Source organism: Pantherophis guttatus, chromosome 2 (assembly GCF_059756535.1).
Source record: "Pantherophis guttatus breed Tessera chromosome 2, ASM5975653v1, whole genome shotgun sequence".
NCBI lineage: Eukaryota > Metazoa > Chordata > Lepidosauria > Squamata > Colubridae > Pantherophis > Pantherophis guttatus.
This window is the reverse complement of record NC_142064.1, coordinates 224,485,652-224,508,887: the sequence shown is the minus strand read 5'-3', so window position 1 is coordinate 224,508,887 and position 23,236 is coordinate 224,485,652. Positions and strand designations below refer to the sequence as shown.

The window sequence follows — 23,236 nt, the reverse complement described above, 5'->3', positions numbered from 1 at the left end:
TCTTATTCCAGCAATTCAATATTTAATGGAAACCACCAATACATGAATCGCATCAGCAGCATTTTGCTCCATTCAAAAAATCAATCCCAAGCTTGCTGTGCACTTCAGAAATACTACCCACCAGTAGCAACCACGTTTTGCCCAATTTTTGAAGCCTGTGGATTTTCTCCCCTGAAGGTAACAGGAGGTTATGATGACCTTGGGGCTGCAAACATGAGAGTTAAGTGTTTTTTGAAGCCAATGTTATAGGTCTGATCAATAGTGGAATTCAATTTTTTTTTACTATCGGTTCTGTGGGCGTGGCTTGGTGGGCGTGGCAGGGGAAAGATATTGCAAAATCCCCATTCCCTCCCCACTCCTGGGGGAAGGATATTGCAAAATCTCCATTCCCACCCCACTCTGGGGCCAGCCAGAGGTGGTATTTGCTGGTTCTCCAAATTACTCAAAATTTCTGCTACTAGTTCTCCAGAACCTGTCAGAACCTGCTGAATTTCACCCCTGGGTCTGATCCATATACCTCCTTTCCCAATTCATCCTTGCAGGTTTTTTTTCTAGCTTGGATCATTTTCCAAAAGGAGCAAATAAGCCCAAATAAAAGATGGTGTCAAATTCTATCTCACAACACTTCTGCTGCTCTGCAATTCCTGAGACTTTACAGATTGCTTTTTTGGGGGGGGAGGGGGGAGGGGAGCTATAGGCTCAAAGGCTGCAATTCCCTTCCCGGACAAGCAGCTCAACATGGAAGAGGCAGACTCCTTGCCTAATAATGGTCTACACCAGATCCATAAAGGAGGGACTTCTACATATTCTCTTTTTTTGAGAGCCTGAACCGAAGAACTGGCAGAACTCTATGCATTGGGAAATTCCTGGCAGCCTAAGACCCATTAAGCATTGTCATTCTCAAATTCAATATTTCAAAGCCTTTTTGCAACTAAAGGTACATTTTATTGAAAGCTTTTTCCAAAAATTGGGCAGAGAAAGCCAGGGAGGGCTACTTTTCAGCTCAAGTGCATTATTTGTCAGCATATGACCAAACATTCATGGATACATTTCTTTATTTCCATGTTTTTTGTGTCACTTCCCTGAAGTTTCCATCCAGAAAGGAGTTCATCTGATCTGCGCCATATTTGGTCTCCTAGAAAGATGAAGAGTTTGAGGACAAGAAAACAGAAGAGTGGAGAAAGTCTTATCTTTCCCCTCAAGTCAGCAGTTACGTGACCCAGCAGGTAGCAGTGTAACAATTTCCCTTTCAACCAGAATTGAATTAGTCTGAAGTCAAAATCAGATTTCTGAGCCCAGCATTCTTGACAACAAACCCTTTACTTTGTCAGGCAGCTGTTAACTGTATCCCTCGGAGCTTGAAGAGAAGGAGGGCCTGACTGGGACAATTACAAATGGATCTCTGTGCACAACCACCCGAGGTGGAGGCAGCTGAACCACCTGCTCCCACAGAGCAGCTCCATGTACCTGCCAGATCTGTAATTTATAAGCCGACAAACTGAAAAATAAATCCAATTCTATACTTCTTCCTCTAGATATCTAAGCAGGACAGAGATTCCAAACAACATATGGTCCTGTCACATACCTGCATCCTTGGATCTAAAAAACAAGGTGTGTTATCACTGGCTATATACAAAGGGCATACTTAATTGGCAGAAGTTTATTTTATTTATTTTATTTTGTCGCATTTCTATGCCGCCCAACTCCCAAGGGAGTGGTTCATGTTAGGTTGGTTCTAACATGGCAATCTATTCACTGTGTGGCACCAAAAGTGTCTATAAATAAATTACTTCCCCAGCATTCTAGATAATATTCAGGAAAAATCTGTAACAAATAGCCTTTAATTGCAACATCTTTCTGCTCTTTAATCATGAACACATTCTTTTTGCAGACTAGGTCATAGAACTGTAAGTTAGATGTTGCTGAACTTACAATTGCCTTGATCTTTATCACTGGTCATGCTGCCCAAGGACTTTGGAAGTAATAATTTATCAACATATGCAAGGCTAATACATTTTCATCCCTGTCTTTGAGACTAAAATCTCAAGGCCCAGAAAACCAGATTCTTATCTTTTATTTTCTACTTTTTTCTTCTTCTTCTTTTTCCTACTTTCTTTTGTTTTTCCTTCAAACAAAATCTCCTATAGAGGAAAACTTGGAATAGCTGAATGTCTTTAAAATTGCTCATATCAGCAGTTAAATGTGAATACGCCCTTAAACTCAAATAAGGATTAACTCTGGCTTAGCTAGAAATCAGCATAAAGACATCAGGTTAATTATAGGAGAATACAATGCTAAAAGTTGGAAGTAAGAGACCATCTGCAATAAGAGGAATATTTAGGTTTGGTGTATGAAATGAAAATGGAGACAGATGAATAGAGTTCTGCCAAGAAAATTCAGTGTTTATAGCAAATACCTTCTTCAACAAGCTAAAAGACTACATATGGACATCATTGAATGGACAGAGCAAAACAAAACTTTATGATCTGCATGCAAAAATAGAAAAGTTTTCTTCAGTCAATAAAAATGAGAGCTGATGATTACAACTGGGATAAAATGGTCCTTTTAAAATTACAATTCAAATAAAATAATCAGTTCTACGATGTATACTCACAGCAATATTCTATATGACTATATGGTAAAAGTAAAGGATCTATTGATTCAGATTTGATAGACTGCCTTAAGAACTTTGGGATAAAATGTGTGACATTATTAAAGATGGGGAGAACAAAAATATCCCAGGAAGAAAAAGCAAAAGGAGGGAATAGTCAAGGGAGGGTCACATAATTATGTAGAATATTCCTGAGACCATATATTGTTGAGTATGTGGTAAAAAGAGAAAAACTCTGCCCAATTCAACATTGAGTTCCAGAAAAGAGAAAGATAAGAAAAAGCAATACAAAAAATGTAGGGGTAACAACTGGATGGCAAGGACAACAATTTTTAAAATTACAGAAGTCGGGGAAATGTTTTTAATCAAAAGATAGGCAAAATAAATTGGCAAAGAATGCAAAGATCTACTGGAAAAAGAAAATATAAACAAGAATTAAGTCAAACAGATGGAAGTACAGTACAAAGAAATCTCAAAATTCATGATACATATGATACATCACTGGACTAGAATCAAACATTATGGAAAATTAAATGGATCCTAGAAAATATTTGTACCAACAATACTAAAGGAACCAACAAAACACCATCAAAACTGTTGGATTTCTTGTCAAGAGAATACAAAAATCAGTCTGTTATTCAATATTTTAAAAAATATAAAATAGTGTAAATAGTGCCAATCCAATGCACAAGGCAGAAAAGTTCAAGTAATACCAGCCTTTATCTTGCTAAACTCAAAAATTGCAGGATGGTAACTTGAATAAAAGCCATAAAAGAAAGAGACATCTGCTACCTGGGAGAAAGACTCTGACAGATCTAGAAAAAATACTAAAGTGCAGAGATATCACATGGGCAAGGAAAGAACAGATTGTCAAGGTTTTCCCAGCTGTAACATATGGTTGTGAAAGCTGGACCCTTAGAAAGGCTGAACAAAGAAAATGGAAGTTTCTGAATTGTGATACTGAAGAAAATTGTTGAAAAATAATTCAGACTATAAGAAAAAGAAATAATTAAGTACTAAATGAAGTAATCTTAGATTGCTCATTGGAATAATGAAGTTCAAGTTTTAATATTTTGGACACACAATGCAAAGCAAGAGTCAAGGAATATTCTAATGCTTGGAAAAACTGAAGGCAGTCAAAAAGAGGAGGAGGAGGAGATCTATCACCAATGACATAAACATGAGCTTACAAGAAACAGTCACTGACAGACAATTGTGGTAAAATTACATCTATTGAGTCACAAAGAGCCAGAGGCAATCGAATAAGCAGCAAGAAGAAATTAGTGATCCAAATGATGCAAATTGATCCATCCCTTTGTTTTGTTTTATGAACCATTCAAACATCCCTAAATGCTGCGTGACAACAACTTGGGCTGGAAATAGAAGCTGTTCTTGGGTGTTGAAAACAAGTGACCAGAACTCCTCTTTTGCCACTCTAATAAAACCAGGTGTGGGTACTTCCTTTCATCAGACTAGCTATTTCCAAGCCTGCCCATTCTTTTATCCAAGGCCCTCCAAGAATCAGGTAACAACTCCTGCAGCTATACAAGCTGGAGATGACAGGAGTTGCTTTTTGACATGTCTGGCAGGGGTAAAAAAAAGGTGTGACTTTATGAATGTTTACTCATTCTGAGCTGTACCAAAGAGTAGCAAATGAACTCCCTTTCCCTTAGAAAATATCCTAACCATTTTGTTTCAGTTTTCTGGACATAAGCAATTCTGAACCATTTTGATGCCCTAGACCTTGCTTTTAATATGACATGATTATATGATCACTTTTGATTTTGGAAGATCTGTGCTGCAGGATTTTACCAATTTTTTAAAATAATTTTCAAAACAAATTATGAGGAAGTAGGAGGGGAAGGAGACTCCTCCTTCCAAGAAGGAGGGGACATGGTGGCTCAGTGGCTAAGACACTGATCTTGTCGATCGAACTGTTGGCAGTTCAGCGGTTCGAATCCCTAGTGCCGCATAATGGGGTGAGCTCCCGTTATTTGTCCCAGCTTCTGCTAACCTAGCAGTTCGAAAGCATGTAAAAAATGCAAAATAGGGACCACCTTTGGTGGGAAGGTAACAGTGTTCCGTGCGCCTTTGGCATTTAGTCATGCCGGCCACATGACCATGGAGACGTCTCCAGACAGCGCTGGCTCTTTGGCTTTGAAACGGAGATGAGCACTGCCCCCTAGAGTCAGGAACGACTAGCACATATTTGCGAGGGGAACCATTACATTTACCTTTTTAGGAGGGGAAGTGCTTTTTTGTCCGATGAAGACTCAAGATAATTGCAGTAGTTTACCGAACAGAACTTCTGGTGCTCCTTCTTTGTCTTTTGATTTGTTTTCAAATCAACAGAGTAGAAAATGTTACCTAATTAGGGGCAGGGAGCCCTGAATTCATATCTCCCACTCCCAGTTATGAAGCTCACAAGCAGCTATTTTACTCTCTTTCACCGGTGAAAGTGACTACACAGATTTTCTATGAGAGTAAAAAATAACAAGAGCACCATATACTGCCTATCCTACTCGGATGTTTTGAAGATGATAGTTAACATGTTACTGCAATTCTGAATATGTTTCGCTTTTTCAAAACGAAGATGGTAATTTAGTGAACTACTAGAACAAGAATCTTTAAGCTCCTGAAAGCTATTTCTGAACAAGCCGTGTTTTGTCGAATGGTATTTTCATGTCATGTGTTGGCAACATAGTTTTACACGGGAAATTCTTCACTGCGCAAGAATGGGGGGAAAAAACACGAGGACTATTATCTCTACCCATTACTCATCTAATTTTCAGATGGTTCTGTAATGTTTCTCCTTCCACTGCTGTTAAGAACTTAGGTAAATCAACCAAATCGGAAATATATTCAGATTATCCTATTCAGAAAGATTATTGAAGTTATGAAAGTAAAGAACTACAGTGCAAGTGTTTATACGCTGCATTCCCATCTCAACTGCTAATACCAACAGCATAATACTTCACAGTTTATAATAGCATTCCAGTTTTAATCTCTCCCGTTTCTTATGGAGACAGCATCCAGCAAGCTAAGTTCTAGTACTTATTTCCTGGCTAGCAGACACATACAGCTTCTAAGGCTTCCAAAAGCCATGGAAATAACACCCCTTGAGTCCTTATATAAATCTAGGCAACATGGCACTTCCCCCACATTTTAAATACAGTGCCCATAATTCTGTCCCACTGAATCTTTCTGATTGGAGCTAGTAAGGTCCCAGACATTTGGAACGAATCAGATTTCTTGCCTTCAACATATAGGGGAAAATTTGTGTCCTTTCGGTAATTTGTGGATTCTCCTTCCTATCATCCCCATTTTCCTAAGACAATGATAGCAATTCAACTTTTGGAGGCCAAACATTACTACTTACTACTACTACACTTAATGTACATAGTCACCCTATCAGGGAGATGAGTGGCATATGAATTTAATAAATAGATAGCACACCAGTACCAAATGTCTAATTTTAATACACTTTAATGGCAGACATTTTATTTGTCCACATTTTATTTGCCCTTTTGTTTTATCTTAGTTTTTAGTTTCCTTTTCCATATGGTTGTTGACTTGTATAACACAAGCCACTCTGGGAAGAGCAAAGAAGTTTCTAAAATAATCCTGAGGTTCATTATTTCTAATGATGCTTGGAATAGCTTCTGCCAATGCCCTTTATGTTTAAATCGCCAAAAAAATGGATTAGATTAAATTTTAAGGGCAATGTCCTGGCAGTACAAACTGTTCCACAGTGAATAAACTGCTTTAAAATATGCTGTACTCAACTTTGTTTAAAAAAAATTCATTTTAAATAATTTTATTATGTTTTACAAAGCACACATATAAAAAAGAACATAAACTAACAATCAAAAGAAATGATAAAGAATAAAAAGAAATGGGGATCAAAGTGTGTAAAAATATAAAGAAAAGGAAAGGAAAAAACAAATATATACCAAGAATGACTTCCAACTTCTTCTTCCAAAAATATAAAGAACGCTTACTTTTGAATATTTATTTATTTATTTATTTATTGGTTTGATTTATATGCTGCCCTTCTCCGGAGACTCAGGGTGGCTTACAATGCGTTAAGCAATAGCCTTCATACTTTTTTATATATACTGCTTAGTAGGGCTTTCGGGTCCCCCCCCCAAGCGGTGTTCTTTTTATACAAAGTCAGCTTATTGCCCCCACAATCCGGGTCCTCATTTTACCTATCTCAGAAGGATGGAAGGTTGAGTCAACCTTGAGCCTGGTGAGATTTGAACTTGCAGTAATTGCAGGCAGCTGGCAGCTAAGTGCTACTTTAACAGCACTTTAGTCTGCTGCGCCACCAAAGCTCATATTAATTTAATAGCTTATTATTTATTAGTTTTATTATAGTTTAAGACTACAATAAAATGTCCATTCCCCTCAAAAAAGGAGGAAATAAAAAAGTTCCCGTTTTTCAATTTTAACAATCATCAAATACGTATGCCAAAATTTGATTCTTCTCCATCTCATGCAAAAAGTCCCACCAAAACTGAGTACTCAACCACTTGGAACCCACCCACTGTACATTTCTTGGAATTGGTAACTGCAATTTCTTCCAAGTCTGTTATTCAATAATTTAAGAAAATAAAAAAGCTAGCATCATTCCATATCCTATGCATCTACTTTCTTCCTAGAAATAAAACACATCTGAACTGGGGGCAAGTTTTAATTGATGTTATATATTAATTAAATTGTTAATAGTTTTATTCCAAATCATACAGACGGTAATCTTAAACTGTTCTTTTACGGGTTGGTCCAAAATTTAAAGGCACTCTTGATCCATGGATTGGTCGAATCCATGGAATTTGAGATCCGATTCCAATCCCTCATATTTCAATCACTGCAACTACCATATTTCTCTGAAAATATGACCCTGTCTTATATTTTTTTGAACCCCGAAATATGCACTTGGCCTTATTCTCGGGGAGGTCTTATTATTTTGGGGTGCGTGGAGCAAGACCGGGATCCTCTTGCCATCTTACCTGATTTCCAGTTCTGTCTCCCTAACCCTAACAGAGGAAATGCGGGGCCCGGCTGTGCATGCGTTTAAATATTTTTGGGGAGGACTTATTTTCGGGGGAGGGCTCATTTTCAGGGAAACACAGTATCACTCTTCAATTCAATTGAGAGTTAGGGCAATTTTCTTCAACCTGGGATCTGTTTCAGGTATATTAACCTTGTCTGCATGAAATTACCTATACTAATCCATTTCTGGAAGAACTTTTTATATTGTATTTTTAACATAGTTTTTATGTTACATTACTCATTATGACTGTCTGAAATGCCCACCCTATTATACGCAATCTAAAAAAAGGAACCCAGCTATACAAGTCAGTAAAACAAAGCCGGCTCCTCACCCAGCCTCACTGCAGGGTTTACACAATGGAATAGGGCAATAAAGCTCTTGTGTTTGTCTTAGCAACAGCCTATGGCAGATACCTCCCTTAGGACAGAGCCAAGCAACTTTCCCTTTGTTGAGAAAGAATATAGCCAGTCTTTTACTTTGACTTATCTCCTTCCCCGCAGGACAAGTTTATTTCTAATTGCCCTCAAAACTTGACACTCCAGTTGTGCTTGATACACACCTTTGACCTGGGAAAGTCCTTTTCCTGCCAGTAAGGAAGACTGTTGACTATACAGTTGCTTTGTATTCCCAAATGTCTAAACCAAATTGCTGCCTAATATCCCCTCTCACATCCTATGAGGTTTGGATGCAGTGTGGATATCACATCAAAATGACCTGAAGAATACTTGACATTTTCCACCCAGCTAAGGATCTGGACTGCCAGGAAGGCTGTTCTCATGATAAGGAGTGTGTACAATCACCAGCTTTACCTGTCAGAACTTGCCATGGAAGCAATAGTAAAAAGTAAATGCTAAAATCTCAGCCCAACACATTTATCAGACTTAATCCTGGTTCCTGTGCTTCTCATCCAGTCTTTCTCAGCTTTAGTGCCTTCCAGATGCATGTATAGCAATTTCCCAAAATTTGAGCATCACTGTGTTGAAAATTTTGGGAAGTAATCTTTACAAAAGTAGAAAATGCCCAAGCTAGGAATTTGCTTAAATGCTGCTTTTCCATCCATGCTTCTGAAAAAAAATATTCATAAAAACATAAATAGACTCTAAATATGCACCAAAATTAATACAGAACCTTGACCTACAGCAGTACAGATTTATCTGGATAGTAGGAAGAGTCATTTTAAATACCTTTTTACTCTAAGAATATTTCATATCCAGTGTTTATCTATCTATCTATCTATCTATCTATCTATCTATCAATGTATGTATGTATGTATGTATGTATGTATGTATGTATGTATATGCGAAAACCACTCACACTGCAATCACGAAATCTCCAGAACCGTAAAGCCTACAAACTTGAAATTTGGCACATATGTTCCTCTTGGCTTCTAGGTGCTTGCTAAGAAAGGATTTTTCAAAAAGACCATCAGATCATTAGTATTTCTTATATTATTATTAGCATGCTCTGATGCTAATTAGTTAGACATTCTACTCCCCCTTCCCAACCTGAAAATAACTCTGGAGAGAACGGGATAGGATAGGAGAGGCTTCTGTGCAGCAACCCTGAGGGAAAGTAGGGGCTAGAATAGGAGAGGCTTCTGTGGGGCAAGCCTAAGGGAGAGAAGGGCATAGAGTAGGGTAGGGTAGGGTAGGGTAGGGTAGGGTAGGGTAGGGTAGGGGATAGGATAGGATAGGATAGGATAGGATAGGATAGGATAGGATAGGATAGGATAGGATAGGATAGGATAGGATAGGATAGGCTTCTGTGGGGCAAGGCAGAGGGAGAGAAGGGGACAGGAGAGGCCAATCGTAATTACTTTATCAAGCCCAATCACATAGTTTCGTAGCACAGGTATTCAGCTAGTTCCTAATATCTGCCTTTTCCTTCCTTCCTTCCTTCCTATATAAGCAAAGGCAAAAACTTTGATCAGACACCTCAATATGGCTGATTTAAATAATGGATTAGAAAATCACATTTGGCCTCTAAGGCCATTTTTGAAAGCTTCAGAAGTAACCTAAAGCAAGAACTGGCAGCATAGTTCTTTCCATTTTGAATATGAAATACCAATGCCTATAAGTAGTTTAACACAAATGTGGGAAGAAGAAAAAAGCACATAATCCCATCTGCAAAATCCAGAAAATCCCAATCCAATTCATAGGCACTTGGTATCATTAATAAGCCCTGTCTCCACAAATAATATTAATTAAATAACTACTTACCCCAAGATAGTTAAAATGAACCATCCCTTACATCTTTAGGTAGAAGACCAGGCTGAGAATCAAGTATAATAATAATAATAATAATAATAATAATAATAATAATAATAATAATAATAGTAGTAGTAGTAGTAGTAGTAGTAGTAGTAGTAGTAGTAGTGAAACCTAAGGGTTTTTATAACCAGCGGAGAAAAAACCAGAAAGAGGAATGACTTACTGAATTTATGCAACCTAATTCTTTATTCAAAAGCCAGGGCAGAGAAAGCTTCCCTTCTCCACGGTAGCAAGACTGGATACGCTCCTTGATCTTGTCTTTGATCTTCTTCAATGTGAAAAGGCAGAGGACAGATTCTTTGGGTGGTTTGACTCTATTCTTCTGCCCCTGTGAGAAGATGGTGAACAGAATGTCGTCCTGTTCTGAAATGCCCAGTTGCTTGGCCAAGGCCCTTCCAGGTTTACTGAGGTAAGCGTCCTGAATTAAGCGATATTCAATGCCATCTCGAATACAACCAATGGGAAATTCCACATATGAGTAGAACTTGGGATCATCCACGCATAGCCGGACAACTTTTGAGGTGAAAAACTGTTCTCCTGTAGAGTCTGGTGAGGTAAGTTGGGTGTCCAGCTGCAGTGTTAGGTAATAGACAAACTGCTCACTACTGAAACTATAGATATAATAGATATCAAATGTGGGAAACTTGGACAGTGTATCTGATGGGATCTTGAGCTGGGAAGAGACAAATTCATCTTGATAAACAAAGCCAAACATCTCTGCATTCTCTTCACTGTCCATCAGTTTACGGCTGGACAAAGTAGGGAAATATTCAGACTTTCCATCAATGGGAGTTCCAATGAAAAGCTTGTTTTGTCCATTCTGCACTTCAATTATAACACCAGACATTGTTCCTGATTCATTGACACTAGAGAGGTAGTGTTCCTTGCGGTGGTGCGGCTCACCCAACTTGAAGAGATCATCCAAGCGTAGGAACTGGCAGATACCTTGTGAAGCACTGCCACAGGCTATCAGACGATTCCCAGAGTAATCCACCAGCAGCAATTTATTGACATTGTTGGTACTGACTAGCCCATGTGGGCAAGACTGCACACTAGGTGGTGGGTAACACTTCTCATTGTCTTCTACTGGACCCGTCACATGTGTGCGCATTTCTGTCAGATTGTTTGCAAGCTTATAGATCCGGTTGACAGCACCCACATATACTTCCCCAGTTTTGTTGTGGACCACCAAGTGTGTCAAACTCCAGTCTGTGACTTGGAAAGTCATAAAAGGAGAGGAAGATTTGGCAGTGCTTTTTGCCAATGGCAACCAAGAACTACCCAGAAGCAGCAGGGTCCAAATATTAATTGAGAAATGGTGCTTTAGCCTCAGAAGCCACATGGTGGAAGAGTCACATCCAGCAATGCATTAATCTAACTATAAAATAAACAAGAATCAAACCAAAAACTGGAGGGCGGGAGGGAATGAATTCCTGTGAACGAACTTTTTTTCCACTTGTTTCCAGATTCAGGACATTATGGATGCTGGCATTCTACATGGCCCTAGGAAAAAAATGCAAAAACAAGCATGGTTAGGCGAACAGTTGTGCCACTCAAAATACAACAGCACAATAAAATCTCAGTTACAAACATCTCAGGAATGGAGGTGGTTCAGATAGCTGAAATATTCAGCTGTCTCAGAGAAGCATTGCATAGTATTTGTTCATCATTCTGCATTCTTCTCATTAAAGTTCCCATGACTGTTTTGTAAATTCACTATAGAAAGAAGCAGCTAAATTGTTCTGAGGACTTGTTTAATGTTCTTTTTTTTTTCCCCAATGGCAGCAAAAACCTTAGTGTTAAATTTGGAATCCTGTTACCAAGGGACTAATTTTACAACTTTTGAATTAAGAAAAAACAAGAGACATAAAGTGAAGGTCTGGGATTTCTTGTTTCTTTTTTAAACTTTTTTAAAAACTGGGATTAGATCTGTTCTTAACTTATTTTAGTTCATTTCTAACCTGTTCTGTGCATCTGTATCATTGTTCTGAATGCTTGCTATTTATATTAAACTGCACTGCATTGCATTACTGTGGTATCAATGTCGGTTATGTTTTCTCATGGTTTTAAAATGGATAAAGGCAACATCGACTTCTCACAAAAGAATACTGGAAAATTTCCATACATATTTGTAGGATGCAATAACCGAAACAAGTCCATAAATCCTTAATTACACTTAACTGAAAAGCCAGATTGTCTTTCAAGGAAAAAAAATGGCTTTGTGTCATGGGTTAAGAAACAGAATAATGCACATGGTTACTTGAGTCATTTCCGCTTTGTTCTTACAAATTTTGTATGAAGTGGTGTGACCATGAAGAAATAAATACCGGTAATTATAAAATCTTTTAGGAAATTCAGCATTCTTCCTGTTCCTTCCCAGTTTTAAGGAATATATATCTGAATTTGTACCACCCTCCCATCTCCATGAGCAAATTTGCCATTATTTGTTACTTTGCCTCCCAGCACCATCAATCTTTCACACATGCAGGCATGTGAAGATGATGTATTAGCTTCATAAAGCATGTGACTGTCAGCCTTTACTTTAATCTATTTTCCTCTATATACATGTTCAAAGAGAGCACTTAGCACTAGCACTTAGACTTATATACCGCTTCATAGTGCTTTTACAGCCCTCTCTAAACAGTTTACAGAGTCAACATATTGCCCCCAACAATCTGGGTCCTCATTCTGGCATGAAACTTAAAAGAGATGTTTGGAGGGAGCAACCTAAGAAAAGTAGCTACTCCCTCTGTGTTCAATATACAGTAGAACCTCTGGTCACAAATGCTTCTGACCATAACCAAATCAGGTTCTGACCAAAAAAAATAACTTTTTTTTTTCCGCAGCCAATTTCCCCTTCCGCACCAAATTTTTTTTTTTTTTTTTTGTAAGTGCCAAATTTCCGAAATTAGGTTTGCGTCATGACCAAATTGGATTGCAACCAAAGTTATGGAACAAATTACAGTTGTGACCAGAGGTTCTACTGTGTTTGGTCTTTAACTAAGAACCTTATTTACATGAAGGTTTGTGACATTTTATGGTAAATTAAAAAAACAAAATGTTTAGGAAACCACAAAGTACATCTCCTAATATGACAAAAGTCTATTCTGCATGTATTAAAATACTCTTGAAGATATCCAATTAACCACTGGACCTGCTTTCCTCTAGAAGTTGCTCCATCATTAGAAATTGTTAAGAAAAGATTGGACAACCATTTGTCTGAAATGGTATAGGGTATCCTGCTTGAGCAAGGGGTTGGACTAGAAGACCTCCAAGGTCCCTTCCAACTCTGTTATTCTGTTATATCTCATCAATGTTTCTTTGCTTATACTAAGTTACTTTTTCAAAATTTGACCATTATGTGGAAGTGCCAATGTTCTTGCCACTCAACCATGTCTGGCAAGCATAGAAATTGCTTTTAAGATTTTCAAGATTTTCCCATCTGCCAGGCAAATGATTCTCATTCTTATAACAAAAGGCAGCCTTAGGCTTATCCTAGATTTAGCACATACCTCAGAAACCTCAGAACTAGCCTTCAGGCGGAATAAAGGGTGAAGGGTGGGGGAAGCCACATTACTCATTCCCTGAACTGCCATTCCAAACATTCAAGAGCATAGCTTTGTGCTTTTTTTTTTTTTTTTTTTGCTCTTCACAAAAGTAGGAAGTGCGCTTGTCCTTCCTTCCAAGATAGGTCAAAACATATCCTTAAATACTTGTACAAGGCACAAACCAGAATACTCCGTTTTTTTAAACATTCTCCTGCAAAGTGCTACCATTCTAGGTTTTTAAAAACTAATCCTGAATGAAACAACTACTAAAGCATCAATTTTGAACCCATGGAGCTAGAATAATCATAATTTAATGCTGTATGTTGCCTGGAGTCACGGAGTATGAGTTTAGTGGCTATATAAGTTTGTTTTTTTAAAAAAATATCAGTAGCTTAATTATCCAAAGCTGGATTCTTCCTTAATATCAAATCTTTGAAAATAACTCAAAATCAGAATTCCCTCCTCCACTACCTAGTATAAGTTGAAGAGTCTTTTCCCTTTAGCTATGGTTCTCTATATGTGCCTGAAGACATTGGGTGAAGAATGGACCAATGTGTTTATTCTACCCTTTGAAACTGAAGAGATTGTTGTGCCAGGCATCCACAATTAGGATTAGAAAAAAAAGGGAATCGAGAGGGTTAAGTGAGAAGGAACTCTCTTGACACTGCAAGAGGAAGAAAAGAACAATTGGGAAAGCAGTGGAAGGTTATGGGGTTTCTCCACTGTTGGAGTACTCCATTGGGAAAAGAGGAGGGGACCTTTGCCAAAGGATAGGTAGAAGCACAATAGTTTAATCTATTAATATTAATCTATTGTGTTTCCACCAACATTTGGCACTGAGAACGGGCTCTCAAGGCTATAACAAAGAGTTTGAGGGTGAAAAGCATAATCTCCTAAATGCATATTTATGATCTGAGACTTGAGCGTCTCACACAAAGAGGTGCTCTAACAATTTACTTCCTGCATCATGATTTCTACAATCTTGCCTGAATCTACACGGATGCATCTGATTTTTCAGTGGAAAGCTTTGTCACAGAATTCAGGACCTCCACTTCCACGTTCGGATTAGTATTGGTAATTTCATACGTGCAGATGAGCGTTAGCAAAACAAAAAATCCATCTGTCCTTTTTAAACAGAAGCGTGTTGAGAAGTGGTCTGACTCCCAGCACCATGGGCCCTTCAAACATCTGTTCTTCAACTACCCATTAGGCCACATTCCCTCTTGACAATATCAATGGAGTTGATGCTGGCTGGGCCACAGAGGCTGAATGACTTGCCATTCATAGACTAAGAATGCAAAGCTAAAGTAGGGTCTGGGCTCAACCTTGCTTTGTTTTGACTATAAAGGGAAGCCAGCTTGTCAAAATAGCAATCAACCCATTTCAGTAGCAACGCTGACATGTACACAGAAAAGCCTTCGGCTAATCTCTCAGGCATTCAGCTTCATCCCAAGAAATTGCTGATCCCAGAGAAAAAGCCCAAGAGCCCTTCTCCCATAGAGAATCTGCTTCAAAAAGAGAAACTTGGGAAGGGGGGAGATGGTTTTCATTTTATTTTTTTTCTTCTCTTGCCCATTACCAGGAAGCTCACGTGCAACTAGGGAAAATGTTCATGGCCATTTCACCATTTACCTAATTGGACTTCAATGTGTTGAGTGGTTAGCCATTAATGAGATTTTACTTTTTATAAAGATAGGAAGCAAAAACAGAGGCCATCACAAAGAGAGAAACGAGCTGCGACAATCTGCAAAGAGAGAGTTTGGCTGTTTTAAAGAGGTTTCACTTCCAGCTCTGATGTACGGCTTACTCCATGAATCTGAATTATTCCATTCCTATTTTGAGTTTTGTCCCTACTCTCCGTGAAATAGAGGGGACATCTATAGCTGTAGCTTACCTCACATTACCATGTTTCCCCAACAGAAGGAAAAGAATGGCTATGTCTGATGTGTGTATCATAATCCATGCAGAGTATACCTAGTTTTGAGAGGAAGTTTCATTTGGGTTTTATTTCATTTTTTTACGAGCTGCCTCTAACAAAGTGAAATAGATAAATAATGTGTATATAAGAGTGTGACAATTTAGAACTACGCCTTTGGTCTGACCTAAGCGTAGTACATAAAATTATCTGCTACAATGTCCTATCTGTCAGTGACTACTTCAACTTCAACCACAACAATACACAAGCACACAATAGATACAAACTTAAAGTAAACCTCTCCAAACTCGATCGCAGAAAATATGACTTCAAGCAAAAGAGTGGTCAATGCCTGGAATGCACTACCTGACTCTGTGGTTTCTTCCCCAACCCCCCAAAGCTTTAACCTTAGACTGTCTACTGTCGACCTCACCCCATTCCTAAGAGGTCTTTAAGGGGCATGCATAAGCGCACCAGCGTGCCTATCGTCCCTGTCCTACTGTCCCCTTTTATTTGTATCCATCTCATGTATTCATAATTATGTCTATACTTACCTGTTATCTAATACATGCTTGATGAAATAAATAAATAAAATAAAGTATCTGCAACTCCATGATTCCCTAAAATTGCACAGAAACAGCAACATACTGACATCTTATTTGGACTTACTGTAGCTTTTCAAACTGTTGGTTGTTATTTAACTATTGAGATTGATACCCTGGGATTAATATCAAAGGAAAAAGCCATAAAACTACCTACCAACCTACCACCTTGTAGAAGTAAATCCATCGGTAAAACAACCAAACTACATAAGAGGTCCCATTTGGAGAAAAAAAGTAGAGACACTCAACAAGAGCCCCTGCTTTCCCCATTATTAGTTTCTCCTTTCAAAAGCAATCCTTCTACCATTGCACACCATACCCAGAGGACCATATAGCAAGCAGGGCATCCTTTCAAAGTAGGACCTCCCAATTGAGAATGGTTAAAATAAGATGAGGTAATAAGGGTTCAGTCATACAGGAGGAATTTGTACTTAAGGCTTACAAAGAGATCTCCTAAAATCTATGTTCCACTCTCCATCTCACTTCACTCCTGTTCTTTTATTTACACAAATTGCTAGAGAGAAGGATTGCCTCCAGCGGAGGAGGAGCTCATTTAACAGAAGCCAGAGATTTATAGACATCTACAGTAAAAATGATAAGAATCATTTGTCACTCTGGAACAGTCAGAAATGGAGCATATCCCTCTCCAGCCTACAAAGACGGATACTTGCTGCAAGAACTCTAATACTCTAGTCAAAGTCCTTCCATTTTCCACTATACCCTTAAAGGGTACAACAAATTACCAAATGACATCCTCAAACGCATTAGATTCAATTTCTATACAATTAAAAAGAGCAAAGAGAAGCTCCTCATCCAGAACTGATCACTATAACCTTCAGCGTTCCAGTGACTTCCCAAAGGCTTTTTCCAGAAATCTTCCTTACTTACAATTGTATTCCTTGCCTAATATTTCAAGCTACAGAGCCACACCAGGAATTTGTCATACTATATTGCAAAACAGAGCAGAGCCTAAGTTTTCAACAAAGCAGCATATTCTTTAAGAATTCTTTCCTAACTCCTTGTGCACAAGCCGCACTTTTGTACACCATCACTCAACCCACACAGAGGCAGGTAATTGTGGGCATAAAGAATTCTACATTGGCTACGCAATGGCCACTACAAGTGCCCATATTCATATGCTCAGATTTTTTCATTCTTTCCCATTGAAACAAGTGAGCTTTTCAACGCCTAGCAAAGCTGCCCCAAAAGAGTAGCTAGAAATTGAAATGGATATATATTTCAACAACTAGATTGCTGATGAAAGCCTAGGCTTTTTTTAACCATTAAAGAAAAAGAGAGGGGAAATACCGCATCAGCTGCATTGCCTCTCCACTCTTCCACTCCCTATTCAAGGAGCCATTTAAAACAAGTTTAAGGCTAGCTTATCTCAAAACTCTTTTCTCCTGAGGGTATATATTTATGCACCACGGTAATCATGAGAGGCTTTGTTAAGTGCCTTGCTGTCTATTGCAGTACAGAAAATAGGGATGTAGGATGGGGCCTTCTCTGCAGCACAAAGTAAAAAAAGAGTAAACAATCCCTACAGAATAGGAAGGCTACAAAAGCCAATTTATTGGTTCTCTATCTTAGTTTTGGGCGAATCTTTAACGTGGCTAACGAAATTAAAAAGAAAAAAGCCAGAATGTTAAAAAAAAAAAAACATAAATTAAGGTTAACACTAAAATAACTCTGATCCTTAACGTGGGTTTATCTTTACAAAGACCTCTCTCAAAAGGGCTTAACAGCCAAAGAGTTTCATAATGGGATAGGCAGCCAGCCCCTTCATCAGAACTTAAACCCATGCACACCTTTCAGAAGAGTTCTGAAAAAATAAGAGTAGCTCTTAACAGAATAAAGCCCTTGTGGAACATAGTTCATAGCAGTATTGGAATAAGCAGACAGTAGGCCTGTTCTAATGCACTTCAGCACATACACAGGTTCTCGCTCTGGCTCTCTCCATATATAAAGGATGAGATCTGTAATTGCAAGGGAACAATGCCTGACTCTTGTAGTCCAGCTGACAGTCAATCACTGGGAGGCAAAGGAAATTGGGTATGATCCTGGGGCTTTATAGGTTATACCAAAGGCTGCCAGAAGCAGAGTGGAATTCACTCACGTGCTAGGAAACCTGGAAAAGTACCTCACTCTGTACATGTAGGCAGCCGGTTTAAATGACTTTCTCCAAGTCTGCTTGCTTTCAGTAATGATTCTGGACCTCAAAGGAATTGGCTGTTTGAAGCTTTTCATTCCAGTGCCACTGCTGACTTATTGCAAAGCTTTTATTTAAACCAAAAAGAAATGTGTTTTGATATGGTTTTGTTCGCTTAGGATTCTAATTTAGACAATGAGAGATAAGAATGAACTAAGCACATTTCTTATTTGGCCTCTCTTGAATCCCACTTTATTTTTAATTAGCAGAAACTTTACTACTTCTCTACCATTAAAACTCACTTGGCCAACTTTAGGCCCTACTTCAGCAACATCAATCATCTGCACCCCACCTCCACAACATCCAACCCAGCATAGCTTGAATTTTGAGGTCACATTGTTCCATGTTTCCCCTCCACACCTGTTTTGTTGTCAGCTGCCAGCAATGTGAGTCTGGGGAGCAGAAAAATGTAGGCAATTGTGTCACACAGGGCAAGAATTCCACACAGCTACAGTCAGGCATTTGCCCTCACATCAGATCCGGCTCTTTGCGTGTAAGCAGACCAGCTATTTTATGCTGAGGGGAGGGAGGGAAGGAGTGGAAGGGGGAGACTGTAGACCCAAGCGCCAGATCCAGTCTGCCTGTTCCTGTGTGGCATTTAGGCATGTTAAGGTCTCATGAGGAACAGGGCAACAATGAGTGCTTTTAAAATAATAACAATAACAACAACAGCTGTGTGAACCGATTCCCTCTGAGACAGAGGCAGAGGAGGATTATTTATTTTATTTATTTATTTATTAGATTTCTATACCGCCCTACTCCCGAAGGACTCAGGGCGGTGCACAGCCAAACAATAAAAACACATACAATACAAAATTTAAAAAATAGAATAAAATCAAATTAAATAATTTTGGCCCCGACAAATTTAAAACCCCAAACTTTTAAAACCAATTTAAAATTGAATATATAAATACTAAAAAATATTTAAAATTTTAAAAATCTTTTATAAAAGAGGGGGAAAATTAGGCCAGGCCGGCCTGGTGAAATAGTAAGGTCTTTAAGGCGCGGCGGAAGGTGCGCAGATCCGGGATCCTCCGTATCTCTGGGGGGAGCTCGTTCCAGATAGTAGGTGCCCCCACAGAGAAGGCTCTCCCCCTGGGGGCCGCCAGTCGGCATTGTTTGGCTGACGGCACCCGGAGGAGCCCCTCTCTATGGGAGCGTACCGGCCGGTGGGAGGCTATTGGTGGTAGTAGGCGGTCCCGCAAGTACCCGGGTCCTAAGCCATGGAGCGCTTTAAAGGTGGTAACCAAAACCTTGAAGCGCACCCGGAAGACCACCGGGAGCCAGTGCAGCTCGCGCAGGAGAGGTGTTACATGGGAACGCCATGTCGCTCCCATTACCACCCGCGCGGCCGCACTCTGCGCCAGTTGGAGCCTCCGGGTGCTCCTCAAGGGGAGCCCCATGTAGAGAGCGTTGCAATAGTCCAGGCGGGAGGTGACAAGGGCATGAGTGACCGTGCGTAAAGAGTCCCGATCCAGAAAGGGACGCAACTGGCGAATCAGGCGAACCTGATGAAAAATCCTCCCGGTCACGGCCGTCAAGTGCTCTTCTAAAGACAGCCGTGAGTCCAGGAGGACGCCCAAGTTGCGAGCCCTCTCCGTGGGGGCCAATGATTCGCCCCCAATAGTCAGTGATGGCGTCAACTGACTATATCGGGACGTCGGAAACCACAGCCACTCAGTCTTGGATGGGTTGAGCCTGAGCCTGTTCCTCCCCATCCAGATCCGTACGGCCTCCAGGCACCGGGACATCACTTCAAGGGCATCGTTGGGGTGATCCGGGGTGGAGATGTACAGCTGGGTGTCGTCAGCGTACTGATGGTACTCCACCCCGAAACCACGGATGATCTCGCCCAGCGGCTTCACATAAATGTTGAACAGGAGAGGCGAGAGGACCGACCCTTGCGGCACCCCACATATGAGGGGCCTCGGGGTCGACCTCTGTCCCCCTGTCAACACAGACTGCGACCGGTCAGAGAGAAAGGAGGAGAACCACCGCAACACAGTGCCTCCCACCCCCAACTCTTCCAACCGGTGCAGCATGATACCATGGTCGATGGTATCAAAAGCCGCTGAGAGATCTAACAGGACCAGGACAGAGGAGCACCCCCTGTCCCGAGCCCTCCAGAGATCATCAACCAACGCGACCAATGCCGTTTCCGTGCTGTACCCGGGCCTGAAGCCCGACTGGAACGGATCCAGATACGTCGTTTCATCCAGGTGCTGGGGGAGCTGTTGCGCGACCACACTCTCAACAACCTTCGCAACAAAGCGAAGATTGGAGACCGGACGATAATTTACCAACATTGCCGGGTCCAGGGAAGGCTTCTTGAGGAGAGGCCTCACCACCGCCTCTTTCAAGGCGGCGGGAAAGTCACCCTCACTCAGCGAAGCGTTTATAATCCCCTGGAGCCAGCCTCGTGTCACTTCCCGGGAAGCCAGTACTAACCAGGAAGGACACGGGTCCAATAAACAAGTGGTCGCGTTCAGTCTACCCAGAATCCTGTCCACGTCCTCAGGGGTCACAGGATCAAACTCATCCCAGATAACATTCTCAAGACCTGCCCCTGTCTCTCCCCCTGAGACTACCCAGTCGGAGTCCAAATCTTCCCGAATCTGAGTGATTTTGTCATACAGATACTGAACAAAATCCTCGGCTCTACCCTCCAAGGGGTCCTCCCGCGCTTCCTGGTGGAGCAGGGAGCGGGTCACCCTAAAGAGGGCGGCCGGGCGATTATCTGATGACGCAATAAGAGCAGCAAAATAACTACATTTCGCTGCTTTTATCGCCACTAAGTAATTCCTAATGTGGGATCTTACTAGTGTCCGGTCAGATTCAAGAAGACTGGCCCTCCAACTACTCTCTAGGTGTCTTTTCCGGCGCTTCAACTCCCTCAGCTCCTCGGTAAACCAAGGAGCCAATTGAGATCGGCGCCGGGTCAGAGGCCGCAAAGGCACGACCCGATCCAGAGCACCAGCAGCCGCCCTATCCCAGGCGGCCACCAGGTCTCCAGTCGAGGCGTGTGCCAGAACCTCAGGAAATGGCCCAAGCTCCGTCTGGAATCTGTCAGGTTCCATCAGGCGCCTGGGGCGGAACCATCTGACCGGCTCCGCCTCCCTGCGGCGGGGTGCAGCGGTTTGAAAGTCGAGACGAAGGAGAGAGTGATCTGACCATGACAAGGGTTCAGTAACTATATCCCCTATATCAAGATCCCTCAACCACTGTCCAGAGACAAAAACCAGATCCAGCGTGTTTCCCCCTGTGTGGGTAGGGCCATGAATTAACTGGGTCAGGTCCATAGCTGTCATGGAAGCCATGAACTCCCGAGCCATCTCTGACGTCTCACCCACGGACGGCAGGTTGAAATCCCCCATAACCATAAGCTTAGGGGTATCAACCGCCACCGCGGCGATGACGTTGAGTAGCTCGGGCAGGGCTGTTGCCACGTGGCAGGGAGCCAGGTACGTGATCAGCAAACCCATCTGAACCCCATGACCCCATTTCACAAAAAGGGATTCACAGCCGGCCGTCTGAGGAACAGTGGCCTCCCTCGGTCTCAGACCTTCTTTAATGATAACCGCTACCCCCCCGCCCCTCCCCTGTGACCTTTTAACCTTTTCTTCCCACCGTAATGCAATCCTAACAAAAATAACCCCCTTGTGGCGGCAAAGCAACTGGGCTTAGTAAAAGTCCCAAGGCCCCAAAAGCATCTTTTTGAACAATCTTAATTATCATACAAGAAAGCTAAGACCAGAAACAGCAGCCGCCGATTGTGAAAGAACAAAGATCAAAATACGAAGGTAATGTTGAAAGAGATTTGGGGGAAGGCTCCAGCTTTTGCCTTAGCAGACCTCTAAATCTCTATCTTCTCAAATACAGCTCCAAAGGGGGGGGGAGAAATAGGGTCTTCTGCCTGTCTCATTCAACACTTGGATGATATAAAATAGAATAATAACAAACCAGAGTGGCCTCGTTTTAAATATACCTTGCATTCTGGAAGTGCTTTTTAAATCAGCAGGTAAGGAGCACAAGTGAAAAAAAAACTCTTGTCCTATATACAAGCTTGACCTGACACAAAGATCTACAGCAAGGCAGGAAAGCTGCCACCGCTGCCACCAACACCTCCGGCTTGATTCTGTAGCTCTGTCAGGGTACCAGAGAAAACCATCCTGCAGGCATTGAACAATCAGATCTTCCCAACTGGGGGAAAAAATAACCTACAGCAACTCCCCTACTCCATGAGGATTATGTGACAAACATCTCAGTGGAACACAACAGCCACACCATCTGCCTAGGATCCTTGCTGGGGGAAGAGGGAAAAGGTTGTGTTTGCAAGAAGAAAATTTTAATTTTTATTAGTCTGATCTGACTGGCATATATAGTCCTCATATATAGTAAAAGGGAAGGATTCTAAAGAACAGAACACAAACCAGGTTAGTTGTTGGCCAAGTGTGATTGGACACACAAAGTGCATCAGCTCTCAGTGTACATACAAGCAACAAGTGATAAATCATGATCATAATCATAAAATACAATCATCATGAATCATGAAATACTACACTCAGTGATGATAGTCATAGGATGCTAAATAAGCAATCAGCATAAATCATAATAGGATACTAAATAAAGACAATCAAGGTCTGTATTTTGGAATATTTTATTTATTTACTGTATTTTTCAGAGTACAAAGGGGGTGAAAATTTAGGTGCGTCTTATACACCAAATGTAGCCCACCCACTGGCCCCCACCCTTTGGCCTCTGCCTCGCAGCAGTTACCTCCTTGCAAGCAAACAGCAAGAAAAAACAGCTCCTTTCAGCTTCAGCACAGCCTAGTTAGAACAAGTTGATTGGATCGGCCTCCCGACTCTCAGCTGATTTGCTCTCAGCTGTTTTGTGCAGGGCTGTGCTGCTTGCTGCAAAGAAGTCAATTGCTGGAGCAGATTTTTTTTTTCTTGTGCAAATCAAGCTATGCTGAAAACGAAAATGAAAGTAAAGCAGGCTGTTTGCTGCAATGAGGCAAAATTG

At 40.9% G+C, this 23,236-nt stretch overlaps 1 protein-coding gene across 5 annotated transcripts in view; it reads right to left on the bottom strand.

Annotated features, from left to right (window-relative positions):
• PLXNA1 (plexin A1) overlaps nucleotides 1-23,236 on the bottom strand; it is a 395,502-nt gene that overhangs the window by 325,892 nt on the left and 46,374 nt on the right. For all 5 annotated transcript variants that reach the window (XM_060688304.2, XM_060688308.2, XM_060688309.2 and 2 more), the window contains exon 2: nucleotides 10,101-11,440. In XM_060688304.2, the coding sequence (XP_060544287.2) occupies nucleotides 10,101-11,279 (1,179 nt within the window). In that variant the 5' untranslated portion in view covers nucleotides 11,280-11,440. The remainder of the gene's footprint in view (nucleotides 1-10,100; nucleotides 11,441-23,236) is intronic.